The 18,911-nt window shown below is 45.7% G+C and overlaps 1 protein-coding gene across 6 annotated transcripts; it reads right to left on the reverse strand.

The window, feature by feature from the left end:
- Positions 1 to 207: 207 nt before the first annotated feature.
- On the reverse strand, positions 208 to 18,133 carry CLSPN (claspin). 6 transcript variants are annotated; one of them, XM_068159334.1, is made up of 26 exons: positions 18,056 to 18,133; positions 16,762 to 16,891; positions 15,766 to 16,214; positions 14,795 to 14,962; positions 14,357 to 14,443; positions 14,048 to 14,120; positions 13,428 to 13,536; positions 12,163 to 12,716; positions 11,509 to 11,700; positions 10,304 to 10,488; positions 9,584 to 9,786; positions 9,207 to 9,271; positions 8,357 to 8,562; positions 7,715 to 7,875; positions 7,412 to 7,638; positions 7,087 to 7,201; positions 6,341 to 6,425; positions 5,954 to 6,051; positions 4,689 to 4,853; positions 4,467 to 4,588; positions 3,954 to 4,078; positions 3,078 to 3,198; positions 2,178 to 2,260; positions 1,819 to 1,980; positions 1,509 to 1,632; positions 208 to 619 (listed from the first exon to the last, which is right to left on the reverse strand). In XM_068159334.1, exons 1-25 carry the CDS (start codon positions 18,083 to 18,085, stop codon positions 1,519 to 1,521), a joined length of 4,029 nt encoding a protein of 1,342 aa, XP_068015435.1. In that variant the 5' UTR covers positions 18,086 to 18,133; the 3' UTR covers positions 208 to 619; positions 1,509 to 1,518. The 6 variants fall into 6 exon arrangements, with proteins under 6 accessions (XP_068015435.1, XP_068015440.1, XP_068015436.1 ...); XM_068159339.1 differs by having other exon boundaries at positions 208 to 1,632; positions 3,090 to 3,198; positions 7,087 to 7,198; XM_068159335.1 differs by having other exon boundaries at positions 208 to 1,632; positions 7,087 to 7,198.
- Positions 18,134 to 18,911: the final 778 nt, after the last annotated feature.

Below are 18,911 nucleotides of genomic sequence, written 5' to 3' on the forward strand. Positions count from 1 at the left end.
GTAAAAAAGAAACATTCTCAGGGCCAAGAATTTTTATGCAAAACTAAGTGGAAGACCTGAGAATTTACCCTCCACTACACCCAGGGAGGGTGGTGTTTGTGTTGTATTCAAATATTATTGCAGCTGTTCCTAGAGAAGGGCTTAGCTGTGGCTAGAAAAGCAAAACAGCTCTGAAGAAGGGGAAAAGAGAGGGGGGGGAGGGGGAAGAGAGACAAACATTTGGGAAATCCCCAGAGCTGAAGTCCTGTAAATCCACTTCAAGGGCCTCCAAAATTCAACCCAGGTTTTTATTGTAAAATTACACCCCAATTAGTACCAGGATTCTTTATAAACACAATGTACAGTTCACAATATTTTACATGCAGCACAGCAGCTGTGTGCTGCTGATGGTACAACATTTACAGTCCAGGATACTTCACTGAGAGTCAGCAGCAACCGAAGGAGGAGACAGCAAACCACGGAGAGGTTTGGTCTTACAGAGCAGGCCACTGCCTGGGCTCTCCCCCTCCATGCAGTCACAAGTGTCACAAAGGCTGGAGGTTGGCTCACTGTTTAGGACAGCTGTGAGTGATGGTTTCCTTATCATCCAGTTTCCTCACTCTGGGCATTTTGTTACTAGCTGCTCGTGGATGAGTGCAGTTTGCAAGAGAACAAAAGGAATGGCTGAGTTTAAAGAGCTTCCAGTCAGGCAAAACAAACCAAACAACTAAAAAAATCAAAGCAACTAAAACCCCAACACATCTTTTCTTCTCCCACATCTGTTATTCACATTCTTCCCTCTCCACACACACATACACATTCAGATCCATGGGTAAGGATATAAACACTAACAAACCCCAGAAATTGATGCCCAGACCACTGCAGAACTAGGAAAAGCATTTTTGGAAGCTTAGCAGTTTTGGAAGCTTCAGTCATGTACTGGGGGTAAAAATCTGCTAGCATAAAAGCCTGTGACCTCTTTAACATAAATTAGAGCTTCTTAAAATGTCAAGCTAATAAAATGCTCAATGTTGGAGACAATCAGACATTGGGGGAAGCCACAGCTACCCTCATACTGCGTTGTAAGTCCTGCCACAAGCTAATCCCTGCCTTCTGCCCCCCCCCAGCTGCAGAGGTACCTCCTTGATCTGTGCTTTAAGCTAACTGCAGCAGGGCTGTGTCACAGCTCTCACATGAGCAGTGTTTTCAGATGGAACTGATACCACTGAGCCATGTGAGCTTCTGCAGGGACAGAGGACAATAGTGTGAGTTTCCTTAATGCTTGGGAAAGCCAAAGTTAGATTTCATTCCAAACCAAGCATGGAATTTGTGCCCTCATTTGGCACACAGCACCGAGAACAAAAATAAAGGGGGAATAATGAAGAGCATTGCCTGGAAGTGACTGGAACTGGTGAATTAAGGAGCAGCACAGAAGGTACTGCTGTTTGTTAGCCTTCCTGGTGACTGCTGGCAGATTTGCAAACCAAACTGCAGCTGGCAAAGAGATGAGATACAACCTTTGGCCCTACCCAGAAATGTTCAACTCTCCAGGTACTGGAAAATGCTTCGGCTCTGAGTGGTTTCCTCTGTGCTGTCCACTCTGGGCCGTTTGGCCAGAGATGTTATTACTGCAGCAGGACCTCTTTTCTTCACCTGCAGGGGAGCAGGATACATTAAAATACAGAAAACCTCCAAAAAGGTGAAATTCTGAATGAGCAGAGCATCGTTTAGAGCACATCCTGGGAACACACAGAACATCTCTGACAGCAGCGCTCTTAACTTTGAGCCTGCAGGTTTAAATGATCTGCACTTGGCAGCACATCCCACACACATCCTTACCTGATGTTTTGCTTTCTCCTTTGCCTCTTCACTCTTGTCTGGAGAAAGGGTATGGAAGACAAAATTCCTTGAGTTTCGAGGTGCATTTGGATTCAGATCTGACATTGCTGCCAGTTTCTGAAGGACAGCTTTAGGTCTGTTCAAGAGTGACCCATTTTTTATCTGGAGGAGAAAGAAATGCTGCATTAAACCACTCACACAAACAAGACTGCTCTTTTAGGAGGTTATTCTCACTAGCACAGACCACTCCCTACTCAGATGTTACCACCACACCAACCAGAAGTGGTTAGAATCCAAGGCCAGCTCACCCTGCTGTGTTCTGCAGCCTGGCAATGCCAGTTTGCAGAGCCACTACCCACCTGGACATCACTGGCAGGTCTGAATGTTTCAAAAGGGTTGCTGGGTACCAAGGTTGCATCCTTTACCACCACTGCTGGGCTGGCTGCCAGAGACAGAGAGGAAAACATCAGTTTCTCAATTCATTTGAAAGAACAACAGCAAGATTGAGGCAACCCTCAGCAAGCTTGCAGATGACACCAAGCTGAGTGGTGTGCTTGATGAGACTAAAGGATTGGGTGAGTGCCATCCAGATGGACCTGAACAGGCTGGAGAGGAGAATCTCACAAGGTTCAGTAAGGCAAGGTGTAAGGTCCTGCACCTAAGTCAGGGCAGCCCTTAATATCAATGCAGCCTGGGGGATGATGAGATTGAGAGCAGCCCTGCAGAAGGGGATTTGTGGCTGCCAGTGCTTGAGAAGCAGGACATGAGCCAGCAACAGGCACTTGCAGCCCAGAAGGCCAGTGGCAGCCTGGGCTGCATCAAAAGAAGTGTGGCCAGAGATGGAGAAAGGGGGTTCTGCCCCTCTGCTCTGGGGAGACCTCACCAGGAGCGCAACAGAGAGTAAATATGGGGAGAGGGAAACCTGCACCAAATTATACTATGAGCCATACAACTACAGAAGTCATTGCCAGAGTCTTCTACCAGTCAAGAGGGAATACCTGGCTTTGAAACAGCTTTGCACACTTAGTGTCATGCTTTTGCCACCGCCAAGGAAACCTGACATTTATTTTCACTACATTACACAGCTTCAGCTTTTCAAGTTCTGCAAGACAGGAGCTCAGACTGGGGTAAGAAAGAGAGACACTGGAGTCTTCTGATCTGTGGCCTGCTTCACTGGACACCACATGCAATGGCTGGAATTTAAGCCTCCTTTGTCTTATTTGCCTGCCCCTCAGTGCACAGGTTACCTTTCTTCTTACCTTTCTGCTTACCTTTCTTCTGCAGGGACTTTGCAGTCACTTTTTTTGCTAGTTTCATGAACTGGCTGTCTTCACCAATTTCTTCTTCTTCCTCCTCCCCCTGCTCTTTATTTTTTTCCTTCTGTAGCAGAGAGGAAATTGAAAAAGCTCCTATTAAGAATGAACAGTTAAGTAGATCAAGTCCTTCCATTATGCAAATTAATTTAGGACCATAGAATGAATAGAGAATCATTAAGGTTGGGAAAGACCTCTAAGATCATCAAGTTCAATCTTCTACCCAACACCTGCATGACCACAGGGCCCCTAAGTGCCACATCCACAGGCTTTGTGAACACCTCCAGGGATGGTGACTCCACCACTTCCCTGAGCAGCCTCTTCTACTGCCTGACCACTCTCTCAGTAAAGAAATTCTTTCTAGCATCCATTATTCATTTTAATTTACTTCCTGCTGTAACAGTTTCTTTTTATGGATACTTCATCATCCTCAATCTATTAACACACAGCAAACCTATAGCATCTCCTTCACCTGATCCAGTACTGAAACTTCTAAAACTGGAAGTTCTGCTCCCAGAACAAGACACTCATTCCACTTTTGAAGCTGACTTGTTTCACAACAGTCATTTTGCCTCTCCCTTCTGAACTACTTTCCCTTTGTACAATGATGGCAGAAGAGAAAAGAGCAGAATTCACAACAAAAAGCAAAGATACAGGGTTGGACTTCATGATCTTGGAGGTCTTTTCCAACCCTAATGATTCCATGATGATTCTATGGTTAATTAACAGTATTTCTTCCCTGAATTTAACTTGAGGAACCAACATTCTCCCATCTAGCAGTGGTGTGGAGCCTGAGCATGATGCCTGTCTTACAGCTCTCACCTGCTCACGGAGCCACTGCTCTCGTTCAAATCGCTCCTTCCTCCATTTTGCCTCTATCTCAAACTCTTCATTTTCATCCTCATTATCTGAATCTCTCTGAAACAAGTCAATCTGTGAAGCATCATCTGGACAAAGAAAAATAAAATGAACTCATTATCTGCCAACTTTAATAGGCATGAAATATGCAGACTAAGAGAAACCGACCCTAAAAACACTCACCCAAAACCACCCCGCCAAACATGGACCCTCCCCAACCCAATTTCTTTGTGAAAGACTCCATGTTCTCCTGAAAGACCTTCTGGCTGCTGTTTCATACACACACTCTCATTCCAGTCACAGAATATATCTGGTTGGAAGAGACCTTAAAGATCATCCAGTCCCAGCACCAAAGAGTCAACCCAGCATCATTCAACCCAGCACCAAAGAGTCAACACTAAACCACATCCCTAAATGCCATGTCCCAAGCACCAGGCCCTTCCCCCCCCATCTATTAACTGTGGCTCAGAAAGGCACCTATGTTTTTCCATCTGAACCTCCTTGTTCTGCCAGGGCCATCACTATGCAGGTCACCATCGATGAGGTATCTCTCCTGGTACAAGCGCAACTGACGCTTGTCGTCATCCAGCATGGCCTTCCTGCCAACACAGGACACGTGGAGGAGGTTAGTCCAGATAAGAACTAAGAGCCAGGACTTCACACACACACCCCAAAATCAATACTAATATTGTCACTGACATGTGGAATTTCTGTATTTGATGTCCTAATTCTGCTTCAGTGGGGAGTTCCTCATCAATCATCTCTTCTTCATACTCATTCAGGTCTTCACCATCGTATTCGTCCTCGCTCCCCACATCACTCCCTGACAGCTCTGCCTCATCTTCCATGAAATCCTGTAGTTTCCTAGAAAATGAATGTTAAAAGAGTTCAGTTTGGTAGACCAATAAGCATCACACAGATCTTCTGAGAGCAAGATTTAGCTTTAGACATAAAATCAACTCCTATCCCACAGGAGAACTCATGACTCCTCTTCAGCGTTTGAAGAGACCACAACTAAAGCTCTTGCATGTTTCCATACACAGCCTCCCAACACACAGCACCCCAAACTGTTGTCCCTCACATTCAGTTGCCTTCCAAATGTGATGGCAGTAACTGCCATCTAGATGTTTTACTTACTAGAACAAAGACCTTAAGACATGAGGAATGACAGCAACACTCCTGCATTTTCTCTTGTGAGACCCCACCTCAAATACTGCCTCCTGCTGCGGTGTCCACATCATAAGGACACAGAGCTGTTGGAATGAGTCCAGAAAAGGGCCACAAAGATGATCCAAGGGCTGAAGCACCTCTGCTGAAAGAGCTAGGGTTGCTCAGCCTGGAGAACATTCCAGGGGGACCTTAGAGCTGCTTTCCAATACCTGAAGGGATCCTACACAAAGGCGGCAGAGGGACTTTTCATAAGGGTGCATAGAGACAGGACAAGGGGGAATGGTTTGAAGCTGAGGGAGAGCAGGGTTAGACTGGAACTTAGAAGAAGTTCTTCAGCATGAGGGTGGTGAGACTCTGGATGAGGTTGGAAAAGGAGGTTGTGGCTGCCTCCTCCCCAGGGGTGTTCAAGGCCAGGTTGGATGAGGCCTTGAGCAGCCAAGTCCACTTGAATGGTGTCCCTGCCCATGGCAGGGAGGTTGAAATAGATGATCTTCAAGATCCCTTCCAACCTAAGCCATTCTATGATTCTTTCTTTGTTCAGAAGATGTTATGTTTCTTTCATTGTAGCCTTTTGATTTTCATCTGCAATGAAAATTAGACTGGAAAACCTTTAGAACCCACCAGTAACTTTGTTACACTCCTGCAAGGTGACAGCAGCAAAGCAAAAACCCAGCCAGAGCCAGCACTATTTAAACATTAGCTACAGGTGCTGGGGAGGCATTGACTAGAGACTTAAATTTCTAGTGCTATTCATACTCTGTCATTTAAGATACAAAAAAAGATTATGTATTTACAGTTTTTTCTTCACTCCCTGTCTATGTTCCAGCAGTTGTTGCTCTTCTTCATCACTTGTTTCTGCTTCTCCAGCATCACTGTCTCCACTTTTTCCATCCTGTCAACAAGGAAGTTGTCAGAAACGAAAGAACTTCAGGAAGCTTCTAAGTCTTCAATCAAACACAGACTTAAAAGAGCACAAATTCTTCAGAGGATTTGCTCTGCTAAGATGTTTTATCCTGTATATATCACAACCTTAAGGAAACTTCTTAAATGATCTCAACACTGCTCTTAAAAATGTTTCAGGAGCTTCTTCTGGAAGTCACAATATTTTACACTGATGGATTAAAAAACTAAGTAGACAAAGGGAGTTCTCTTAAGCAGGATGCTGCTGCAGTTGCTTGTACCTCTTCACTATCAAAGGCATTGTCATCTGCTACAAGCTGGAAATCACCAAGTTCTTCTTGCTCCTCCTCCTCCTCTTCCTCTTCCCTAGGGGAAAGCAAATGAAAGAGATGCAGGTTTTCATTTCAGCTCAAGGGATGGCTTCATTTCAAGGCAAGATAAAACCATGCTGAGAGCTGGTCTCACATAAACCTGTGAGTGTTCCAAGAGCTGCAGTCTCTCAACAGCATTTAGCTTTAAATGCCCCAAATCCCCACCAGCATTGATGTTTTCAGACTTCAGTTCTTCACTCTCAAGAGCAATGGGGCAAGTATCACATCCTGAGTTTGTTTCCCTCTAGAATTCCTTTTGGATCCCTCTAACATTCCCATTGTTAAGCCTCATTATCCTTTGGTCAGGTAGCCACAGACCTCCTCAGTTTAACCAAAGGAGAAAATGCGAGGACTAACATTTGATTTTGGTTCCTGTACTTTGGCAACCCAGAACAGAAGCCAAGTGTCCCACATTTTAACAATCTGATGGAAGTTCTTCAACACTTCTTTCACCATCAGTGAGAGAAAAAAGCACAGCAGCTGTGGAAACAGAACATGCTGCTCATTCAGGGGGGGATTGCTGAGCCACCAGCAATACTTCATCTCCAAAGCAGACCATGCTTAGTTACAGCATTCTGAATTGGTGTGGAGCAAGAAAACACAAAGAGTGGAGTTTTGTATGAAGTTTTGTACATTTTAGGAAGACCAGTGCTAACCTGTCTGTGGGAAAGGAGCCTGAACACAGTGCCAAAGCTTCTGCCATTGGATCTTCTATGTCACTGTCCTTTTCTGCCTTGGAAAATGCTGAAGATGCCCACGTTGGAGAACCTGCTACAAAAAATAATGAGATGGCAGCTTAGAAATGTCAGAGAGCATCCTAAAAATGATGTAGCATGCTCCCACAGAGCTGATAAATTGTTAGAGCTCTCAGAAGTCCCAAAGCCCCACATTCTGCCTTAGTGCCTAAAACTAAAGGGCACCTTGGCACAAAGCTGATCAATCGAGTGATCAGCAAAGCTGGAAAGGGAATTCAAGACATACTCTGAGACACAAATTTTCCTGAACAAAGGTTGAGAAGTTCTTCCATGTTCTGCTTCTTGTTGCTGTTGGCATTGGGCTCACGTTCAGCCTGGCTGCTAAACTGCCCAGAGCACAAGTCCAGTAACTCATCCATGTTGGCGTCCATCGCGTTCTCATCCATACTGGCCAGAGTCAGCTGGTGCTTGGAGGCCTGGTATTTATTCCTGTGTTGGCCAACATTCAAGAACCTGAAAGAAGAAGTCTGTAGTTAAACTCTTGCTGTATAGAGGGCACAAAGCACCATCCTTTACACCTCTCACTTACCCATCTGCGTCAAGCAGCTGGCTCTGAGTGTCATCTTCCAAAGAAAATTGGAACTGTGACTCACCAGCCCCTGGAAATAAACTCTTGGGCTCAGGAGAGGCATTATACAGATCCTGAGAATCTTCTATGGGAAGAGAGGGCTCAGAGGCCTTTCCTGAGCTCTAGTCAAAGGAAGAGAAAAATATACAAGTTACTGATTTTGCAAGCCTGGAATTCAAAAGCTAGAAGGGGGATAAAACATTTCAGCTGTTTGAAAGGATCAACACCACACAGGAGCTATGTTCACACTGCTCTGAGAGTCACTGACATCACATGGAGTGTAGCCTGTGTAAGTCCTCTTCAAAACACTGACTATGTATATATTTTAGGCATAGAAACCAGATCACAGTATCTGGTTTTATAGTATCTCTATTTGAATTTGATGTTCCAGAATCTAAGTTTTTCTAACACCATTTTCACCCATTCCAGTGTGGACACTTTGCAAACTCCAGGGACAGTTGGCTTTCCTGAAATCCTACTCCTGTCCAAGTGTGCGCCTAGATACCACATCCTGCTATTATTTTATCTTGACTGTCAGATCCATCAAACAGATGGATTCACTACCCACTATCTTAATACCAGAAACAGGACTGAGAGCCTTACCTTGGAAGCAGAGCTGATAAAGCTTGTTTTGAAAAAACCTGGGGAAGGTGACCTGAAACCTCCTGCCGCAGACAAGAAGGTCCCTCCTCGGGACAATTGTTTGTTACAGGGTTGGTATGAGGGGATCATGGAGCCTATTAGCTCAAAGCTGCTGTTATGGCTGTTCTCTTTGGCTAGTGTTGGTAGAGAGAAGGAATCATCATCCTCTGGCAAAAGAAGAAATGAAATACAGTGCTTAGTAACTTCTTTGTTTTTCTGCTCCAGTAAAAATCTCAAGATCCTGTTTTGCAACACTGACAGGTTGGTAAACATTCATTATTTTGTGCTCCTGTTGGATTTCTTTCTTCAGAGAGAGAATCACAGAATTGCTTTGGTCAGAAAAGACCTCTAAGACCATTGAGCCCAACCATTCTCTAACTCTACCACAGCTGGTGCTAAGCTATGTCCCACAGAACGACATCGCTGCCTCTTTTAAATACCTCCCAGGATGGGGATTCAACCACCTCCCTAGGGAACCTGCTCCAGTGGTGGATAAGCCTTTCAGGGAAGAAATGATGCATACTGCACTTTTTAACTGAATTTTATCTTACTGATTTCTGGCTCTTTCCATGCTTCCAACCTGATTTATTCTATTCTATTCTATTCTTCTTCAAAAACTTACTTTCCTCTATTTTTTTCAAGCCCTTCCATTTTCTTTCCCATCAGCCTAAGCCTTCATAAATCATCCTATATAAACATACAGGTGGTAAAAGAACAAAAATATCAAATACCAAACTCAAATAGAGACTTTTATGTGTGCCATGTTAAAAAAGCCCACAAACCAATAGCTACCATAACAGCTCTACTTTACCTAACTTGGCAGCTCCTTTGTCTGCAGCTTCTTCCAGTTCAAGCTTCTCATCAGGAAGAGAATATCTGCAATGCATGAAATAAAATGTATTTAATTAGCAACACAGGCAAGATGAGTTGTTATTGTCTGTCAAACACCACAAAAGAACCCCCTCATCTAGTGCACTTTAAGAAGCAGATTATTCCACTACATAATCACAGGGACAAAAGAAAATGTATAGGAATATCTATAAATATATATAAAGAATATACATGGATGCAGATATAACTACTGGAACAAGAGAGGGGTAAAAAAGTCCTTTAAATGGCATCATCCACATGTGTTGATCCCATCTGAAAGCTGCTCAGGCACCATTTTTAAGGCTCTGGTTTATTTACCCCATTTTTGAGGAGCTGTCCTTAAAAAGCATCAGTGTGGACTCCATGGAAGGTGGTTTGGGAACAGAATCACAGTGCACAGATTTCTCCAGCTTTTCTCCATCAACTGATTCTTTGTCAGTTTCTTTTTCTCCATCTTCAGTGTGTTTCTCCTCTAGATCTTCATTATCTTCCTCTGCTTCACCAAGCAGAAATTCCACATTCTGTAAGACACCCCCAGACCCAGCAGGAATGTGGTGATTATTGCCTTGATCTGCCAACTTCCTTACATAATTTGCAAGAAAAGGTTTTAACACACAGAGGATGAAGCTGAGTGACACCCACATCTCCTACCTGCTCCTACTCCACTCAGACAACTGGCATAGAGGTGCCTGACACAGCTAAACTCATCTGATCCCTTTTGTAAAGGAAAGATCATGGCAACCCCTATCCCAAGCTGTGCAGGTGACTCAGTCTTGTCCCCTCTAGCAACAAGCTGAGGATACAGAGAAAATGGCACCAGGATCTGCTATACACTTACATTTTGGTTTAATATTGCTTTGACAAATAAAGTATGAGTAAGTTGTTTTAGGCAACCCAAACCCTCAAGCTGCCAATTGCAGGAAGCTTTTAGCCTCTAGGAAGAATTCTTGGCAATTTCCCTGATATTAAAGAGGGCACAAAAGCCTCATTTCACTGGAGAGGTCATGCATAAATGCTGCAAAAATGCTGCATACAGACCTCCTGATCGGCTTCTTCTTCTTCCTCTTCCTCAGACTCATCTGTCATCTCCTCCTCTTCCTCCTCCTCCTCCATCACCTCCTCATTATCCAGTCTGAACAGCGCTTGCCGCTTTTGCCGCTCCTCAGTCCTGCGGAGCTTCATGGCCTCCTGGAGTTTAGCCTTCAGCACTTGCAGCTTCTCACCTGGGCAGAAAGGAAAGATGAAGGCCTTTGAGCTTCCAGTCTAATGTAACCACACACATCAACAGGGAATTAAAAATTCCTTTGTTTTCGCGTTGGGATGAATCAGCTGCCGGCTGGAAGAGCTGGGGCAGTGAGTTTCCATGAGGCCAGTCTCAGAGAGACAACACAAACTCATGGATTAACAAGATTCCTTCTTATCCATCAATGTCACCACTGCAGCACTCAGTGACAACAGGGTCTGGCTCACCACTGGGTCTTTTGGGAGCAATAGTATCTAATTGTCACAGGCAGATGTTCTACAGCACATGAAATCGTGAAGAGCAGCTACAAACACAACCAGAGAACCACTTTGGTTGGAAAAGATATCTAAGAGCATTGAGTCCAACCATCAGCTTACCAACATGGCCATTAAACCATGTCCCATGTGCCAGACAATGGCAGTACAAGGACAAGCAGCCTGAAACTAAAGACTGAAGCAAAGAGCTGGAGAATCACAACAGACATTCAGAATCAGAGTAGATATTGTATTAATGAGACCTTGATTGATGAACCTTAACAATGTGATGGCTCAAATTGCATTATCTAGTAGAGCTTTGGGAGGTACAACTGTCTACTTCTACTTTAAGTTCACCCAAATCTACCCAGCACCTAAGCCAAGCTACCCAGCACCTAAGCCAAGCTACCCAGCACCTAAGCCAAGCTACCCAGCACCTAAGCCAAGCTACCCAGCACCTAAGCCAAGCTACCCAGCACCTAAGCCAAGCTACCCAGCACCTAAGCCAAGCTACCCAGCACCTAAGCCAACCAGAGATCTGACTGAGGCTGTCCTACACTGGCCAGAGCCATCTGAGAAGTCTTTCAAGACTCTCTTTTAAAACAAGATCAGAGGATATTAATTGCACAGATGAAGATCTCTTCAGCTGTCTTTCACAGGGAAGAAGTGGGAAATAGGGAAGGAGAGAGATGAAAAACTAAAGTGCTTTCTAATCCAACCATCATCATTCATCCCCCCAAACCAACCTGGCTTTGTGTGAACTGCTTCCTCCAGGCTCTCTGCAGCCAGCACTGCTGGGACCACATCTAACTTCAGCTCTTCCTTCCCCTCAGGTGTAGACTCCTTACGGATAATGCTCATGTTGATTGTCCGTTCCGGTTTGGGTTTTGATGCTCCCAGAGTGTGCCTCAGGAAACGTGCTTTCAAGGCTTCTAGTTCTGTAAAAAAACATATAAATTGCATTTCAAAACACAGACCAGGTTAATCTGACAGCATTTCAAAGCACCAGGTGCTAAAGTTCTATCAAGAGTAGGTCTTGAGTGTAATTTTTCAAAGGAATCCTAGAATGGCTCAGGTTGGAATGAACCTCAGAGATCATCTACTCCAACCTCCCTGCTATGGGCAGGGACACCTCTCAACTGGACTCAGCTGCTCAAGGCTTCATCCAACCTGGTCTTGAACACCCCCAGGGAAGAGGCATCCACAACCTCCCTGGGCAGCCTATTCCAGAGTCTCACCACCCTTATACTCAAGAACTTCTTCCTAAGATCTAAACCTATTCTCCCTCAGCTTAAAACCAGTAGCACCTGCCTGCCTGATCTAGGGCCTGAACATGGCTCTTAAGAGATTTTCTAACGACCTGGGCAGGTATGAGAGGGTTACAACAATAAAAGCAATACCTTTATTTGATTCAGATTCATCAAGGTCTATAAAGGACTCATTGCCAGAGCAGATTCTTGGCTTGATGGACAGGTCCACCCCCAGCTCACGGAGTTTATCCAGCTTGGACTTCCTCACTTTCTCAGGCTGTGCTGCCAATCCAGGCCCAGCTTGTTCATGGCTTTTCTCACACTGTGAGCCTGGTCTTGTTTCTCCCCTTTGCTCAAGGGCATCTCCTCCAACTGCAAGAGGAATTTCCTTCTCTTTTTCTTCACTACCCTCGGCGCTTAGGAGGTTAGAGGGCTGCTGTTCTTCTGTGCCATTGTCAGCTGCCACAGTGCTAACTGTGTGAGAATCATCACTGTCCTGTCTGGGCTTTTCAGCACAGGCTTCTGTCAAGTTGTTCTCCCCATCAGCAAGAGGCTTGTTCACAGTAGCATCAGCATCTCTGTCAAGGCTTATTTCTGGTTCAGTAGCTGCTGATTGATCACCTCTTGGTCCATCTTTGCAACCCATGCTGGAGTTCTTAGTGTCTGCAGAATTTTCACTTAGGGGCAGCTGATATTTAGTGGACCTAGGAGAGGCAGAAATGTTATCACCCTTGACTGCTGTCAGAGGGGAGAACAGGTTGAGAAGAAACTAAGAGAGAAAGAAATCACTTTCTAGTTACTATCACTGATGTGCAGGGAGAGGTGACGGACAGAAGACTGGAAAACTTCTTTCTGAGGAGATAATCAGTCTGTATTAGCTACATGATCAGAGTATTCCTGAGAGAGTTTCTGACCACAGCAGCTTGAGTATTTTACTACACATTACTCAGAAGAAGTAACAGTCCAAGTGAAATGTTGGAGTCCAGTTCAAACCTTTAATGGTTGGCCTTGATGAACACGGAGGTCTTTTCCAACCTTAGTAATTCTGTGATTCTAAACCTCACTAAAGTAGCTCTGCATAAGGATGTTGCTTCATCTGGAGTAACTATAGACCCTGATTACTTCAACAGTGTGTCTGTGCCAAAAGAGTGCAGCCTTGCCTTGTGTTAACAGTGACACACTCCTAGCTTCCAGGTGTTCACAGAATTAAAGCAGCCTAAGAAAGTTGGGTTTTTAAACCTTCCACTGAAATAACAGCTAAAATTAAACCAGCAAAAAAGCTGTACACACCTGCTCTGTGTACAGTCACATCACCCAACACCTACAGCATACAAAAGTCCTGTTGTCCTCAAAAGCAAACCTGGGATGTCCTCAAAACTGACATAAAAATACCATGAGGAAGGTTGAAGTCTTACTTCAGCAATGCCATGGCGTTTCCTTGACACAATGGTCGGGGTCTGCTCTTGTAGAAGTCATGAATGCTTTTGGCCTCGGGCATGTGATACGGGAGAGACACAGAGGATTCTACAGAGAGAGAAGGTGAAAGAAAATCCAACCCATCAACCAAGGCAATTATTGGAGATGTCTCAAATTCAAAGCAGCTTGACACGAGTATTTGGCAGCAAAGACATCAGAGCAGGCACAAACAGCAGGGATTAAATGGAATGCAGCAAACGCTGATGTTTGGGAAAGAGGCCCAACGGCGATGGCCTTGAAGACCTAATTGGCAACACCTTTGCTGGGCTCATTAAGAAATTAGCTGTGATGTTAATACCAGAATGGCAGAACCACAGTCTATCCCACACCTACCCAAATCTTTACACAAGTTCACAGGTGCTAGTGTTTGCACAAGGATCTCCTTTTTCCCCATTAGTTACAAAGATACTTTTAAACAGGTTCTTGGGGAGCAATGGTCTTGCACCCTTCGATTCTAAGGGGACAGAAGGTCCTAAGCTTTAAGGTACACTCTTTCCATTTCTTCTCTGGATTTCTGAATACCTGATACCCCTCTACATACAAAGAATTGAAGTTTTACCTCTAATAAGTCGTTGGCTTTCACTATGTAGCTGTTTAATGGCTTCTTTACTTAACTTGGCTGCCTTCCGCTCCTTAAGGAAAGAAAAGACAGGCTTCTGAGCTCAGAAAACAAAACATGGGACTCCAGCTACACTTTCTAAACAGTTTATTTTCCCCTCTCCAACAGAAAGGAGTCAGAAGAAAGCAGCCAGTTTAAAAAAAAATGCATTAAAAATGGCAAACAAAAAGCATTGGGAAGCATGCAGACAGAAACCATTTAAATCACTGCAACAAATAATAGAGAGCTTTAAAAGGAAGAATACTCCACCTTCCTCTTTGGTTCTTTTAACACAGGATCCTCACTCTCATTATCAAATACATGTTTGTAGCCTTCACCCTCAGAACAGTCTTTCTTCTACAGGGCATTAAAAAAAATAAGAGAGATTCATTTCTTTGGTTGGATGTACACAGTGCAAAGAAGTCAAAAGCAAAAAGAATCATCACTGGCCAAGCAAACCCAGCAGGAGTGCACAGAAACCAACACAAACCCTGCTGAACACTTCTGATAGGTTTCCAAAGCTCCTGCTACAGCAAGAGGTCTGTAACTCTGCAGGACAACATCCCTCCAGCTTTAAGAAGAAAAAAGCAGAGGATTACCCTCTCCTCTGTCATAGCAGCAGGAGTCCACCACTGTCAAAATGTGGTTTAGTACCTGCTCAGGTATATTTCCCCCCACTAGCAATCTTGTGTCACTCTCTAATGTTACCTTATACTTCTGAATTTTGTTTTTCACTGCCGCTCGTATCGATTCTATTGACTCTTCGTCCTCTGGGGCACAATCATTTTCCTCTTCTAAGCCATTGTCAAAAAGCTCTTTGTCTTCCAGAAGACATCCACTGTCATTAAAAGGATACCTCTCACCACCATCTACCTGCTGGCCACAAGAACAAAGTATTTGTGTCACTCATTTCAGAAGGTCCTGGTCAGTTCTTTGGTGTTAAGGTTGCTGTCAAAAGGTTGTGATGAAAGAAGTCAGAAATAAGTACAAGGGATCTTCAATCTAGAGTCACAGAATCCCAGCATGGTGATTGTTGGAAGGGACCTCTGGAGATCATCCAGTCCAACACCCCTGCTCCAGCAGGGCACCCACAGAAGCTTGCCCAGGATCACAATGTTCAGGTGGGTTCAGGTGGGAATCTCTGCAGAAAAGGAGACTCCACAACCACTCTGGGCAGCCTGTTCCAGGGCTCCAACACCATCACAGGGAGGAATTTTACCTTCATGTTTAGGCAGAACCTCTTGGGTTCCAGTCTGTGCCCTTTGTCCCTTGTCCTGTCACTGAAGAGTCTGGCCCCATCCTCTTGCTCCCCACCCTTTAGCTCTTGCTGAGCACTGATCAGATCCACTCTCAGGCTGCTCTTCTCCCAGCTAAACAGCCCCAAAGCCCAAAGCTTCCTCCAAGCCCAGCAGACAGGGAAAAGCTGAAACACCAAAGCAAGCTGTTTCTGCAGGTTACACACCCCCAAAGAACTCAAAGAACTTCAGCAAATCATCAACCCTTAGGGTTTGTACTATCTTTGCAGATGATTCTGATGTTCCATGGATCCCTGTGGATCCCACACCAGCAGCTGGAACATGGACACCAGCGATGCTGAAGCACTAAGCACAATAATCAGATGCAGTAACAAATTTAACTTAGTTGAGAAAACATCTGAGATTTTCTGCTGAAATACCTACCTCTGCTTTAGGCTTCTTTCCTTTCTTCAGCTTTTTAAGGGACTCAACTCTTCTCTCCTTCTCTTTCCTTCTTGATTTTCCTACAGCTTTTTTCGCTGTCCCTTCTTCAGCGTCACGTTTATGTTTTCTGTACTTTTTCCCAGATTTCAGAGGTCTCTCCTTTTCCAGCTCACCCTCAGGCAAGTCAAACTTCCTGGTTTCAAGGTTTTCAACCTGCAGTTGGTCACCAGTATCACTGTCATCACTGCCCAGCAGACCTTGGCGAATCCGACGAGATTTCTTCTTCCTCTGGGCAGAAATGTTCCCTTCTTCCTCTCCATTTTCCTTATCTCCATCAGGAGTATCATTCTGCACCAAAGAGTCACCATCCTCTCCCTCTTCACTCTCACTGTCCTGAAGCACCTTCTTGCTTTTTGCTTTTTTACATATAAAAATCTCTTCCTCTGAATCTGGCAAAATGGGTTGAGAGAAAAAGAAAAAGTATGGATGCAGACTATGAAATCTCCCCCAGGATAATTAACAACCAACCAGCTACACACAAAATCCCCTACCTGTTGTATTTCACAGGTGTCAACAAATCACCTTTAATTCATTTGCAAAACCCACTTCTCCCTAGTGCAGTTTAGAACTGACCCAAACTGTTATAGCTTAACTATAACTACATAAAGGCAAAGCTGAAAATCCTTCACTGATAGATGAGTGACTTGCCTTAAAATAGTAATAAATCCTACAATGCGTAGTTAAATAAGCAACAACTCAAAAAAAGAAAGGAAACAACCAATTTAGACACTCACATCCACCCACTTACTATTCCTCATTCTGCACCTCCAAAGATGCTTTTCAGATTTACATTTTGTCTGCCCACATTCTGACCCACAAAATAAAAAGAAGGCAGCTTGGAGGCTGCAACAACTCCCTACAAACACATTTGCAAAGCAAAAACTGCACCGTTGCAGGCAACAAGCACCCAGCCAAACCCATGGCAAGACTACAGACCTCTGTCATCCAGAGATGCCATCTCCTTGCTGAAGGGAGCTGGAGAGGTTGTTTCACAGCTGCCCTGTCCGCTGTCAGTGTCACTGTCAAGGGTTTTCTGCAAGTCTGAATTTGAATCTTCTAAGGGAAGCTACAAAGCAAAAGAAAAATGTCCTTATTACAGTTAAGTGCCATTCACTTATTCATGACTCTTGGTGTCCAACTTCACTCCAAAACCCTGGTTAAACCCTTACACAATTATATTGAAATGCAACATTGTAAGAATTAGTATGTGCATAAAGGGAGATTACACCTTGTCAGCTTTTATTAGTATTTAAAGGGAAGCTTGTGCACAGTAATTAGACAATCACCACACTGGCTGACCTTCAGCAAATGAAAATGGTAATGGCAAACATTATTCTCCCACATCTGCATTACACCTAAATTAATTAAATAGGGACCAGCAGATGTCTGTGAGGCTTCTTTACACAGGCTCCTCCAACCCAAGAGAAAGTGACCTCAAGTCGCATCGGGGAGGTTTAGGTTGGACATTAGAAGGAACTTCTTCCCAACAACCTCCCCAGGGAGGAGGTTGAGTCCCCATCCCTGGAGGTGTTTAAAAGGTGCAGAGATGTGGTGCTGAGGGATGCACAGTAGCACCAGATTTGACAGAATTACATAATGACCACGAAAACCTTTTCCAACCGAAACGGTTCTGGGATTCTACGACAAGGTGCCCACCCCCGGTAGTCGGTCACGCTGCAAGAGGGGCCTCTCCTGCGTCCCAGGACCCCCGTCACGGCTGATAACCCCCAGAAATAGATTTGGAGCGCGAAGACGTTCACAAAAGGGCACTAGGACAAGCACAGGGACCGGCCCCGGGACCGAGCATCCCCCGCCCCAGGAAACACCACACCAGACGGCGCCTTCCCGGCGTGCACGGCCGGTCCCCCCTCCCCCCCAGCATGCACTGCGCCCACGGGGATAGGCCGAGCGCGGCCTTCCCGGCAGGCAGCGCGGGCAGCAAGGCGGAAGACAGAACCACCGGCTATGCTGGGATGTGTAGTCTGCAAAGACCGGAGCGAACCCGGAGACGGCCCGATGCCGTCAGAGGTGAAGGGCGGCCGCCGAGACGCCGCTACTGCCATCCATCACCGTCGCTAATGCCATTAGTGCCGCCATTTCGCTCGCTGCCCCTTGCTAACCCTCCCCGGCCTTCCGCCGCGCTACAGCCAGAGGAGCCCTAAAACTGCAGGCAGGCCGCAGACTGCCATCACCGCCAGCCGTTTGCGCAGAGCAGAACAGCAGGACTCACTTCAGCGGGGGCCTCCGCTGCGGCCGCCATGGCCCCGTCTCCTTGCCGCTCCAGCGCTCCCGCCGCGTAGGAAACCGCTTCGAGTCTTCGCGCGCTGCCCCAGCCCCACCCAACCCCGCAGACAGCCAACGACTTGCCCAGGGCTGCCCCGGAGATCCAGCCCCCACGTCCTTATTGGCAGATTCCTTCTGGCGTAGTCCTGCCCTCCTCGTCTGGCCCAATCATCGTTCACGCTTCGAGGTGGTGAGCCCGCCCTGTGTCGCGCTCCTGGCGGTTAGGGTGAGGTGCGGGGTAACGCTGAGCGGGCTGGTGGGGCCGGGTACCGGCTCCCGGAGCCCCGTGGATATGAGCTGGTGCGCTACCGGACTGTGTGGGTGCCGCTGGGATCTGCAAGCCCGGCCTCCTGAGGGGCACCAGCTCCTCAGAGCTACGGCCAGGCTATGTCTCTGAAGAGGCCTCAGTTGTGAGGGTAGCCTGGCCCTGCCGCTGTGAGCCTGTCTCTGATGCTGCATCACCTGTGGAGGCTGCAGACCTGCTCCCGGGCATCTGTCAGGTATTTGCCGGTGGTAACTAGTAACTACCAACTGAGAGTGCAAATTCCTGGAATTAGGGGAACTTTCTAGGCATTCTGTCAGTTAAAGAAAAATACTATCGAACAGTTTATTGTACTTAAGACTGTAATTTCAATACTACATTAGGAATAGTTTTCAAACCTGGCGAGAAATCTACGAATCCGTGAGACACAGGCTGATGGTGCTTTCCAGGTGGCTCCTGGGTGGTGTCCCATGGCTGCTATTGATCTCCATGCCAGCTAGTGGGCAGCCACCGATCACTGTCCTGGTCCTGCTGGTCACAC

The sequence above is a fragment of the Melanerpes formicivorus genome, unplaced genomic scaffold, assembly GCF_026170545.1.
Source record: "Melanerpes formicivorus ecotype bairdi unplaced genomic scaffold, bMelFor1.0.p_v2 SCAF_45, whole genome shotgun sequence".
Classification (NCBI taxonomy): Eukaryota; Metazoa; Chordata; class Aves; order Piciformes; family Picidae; genus Melanerpes; species Melanerpes formicivorus.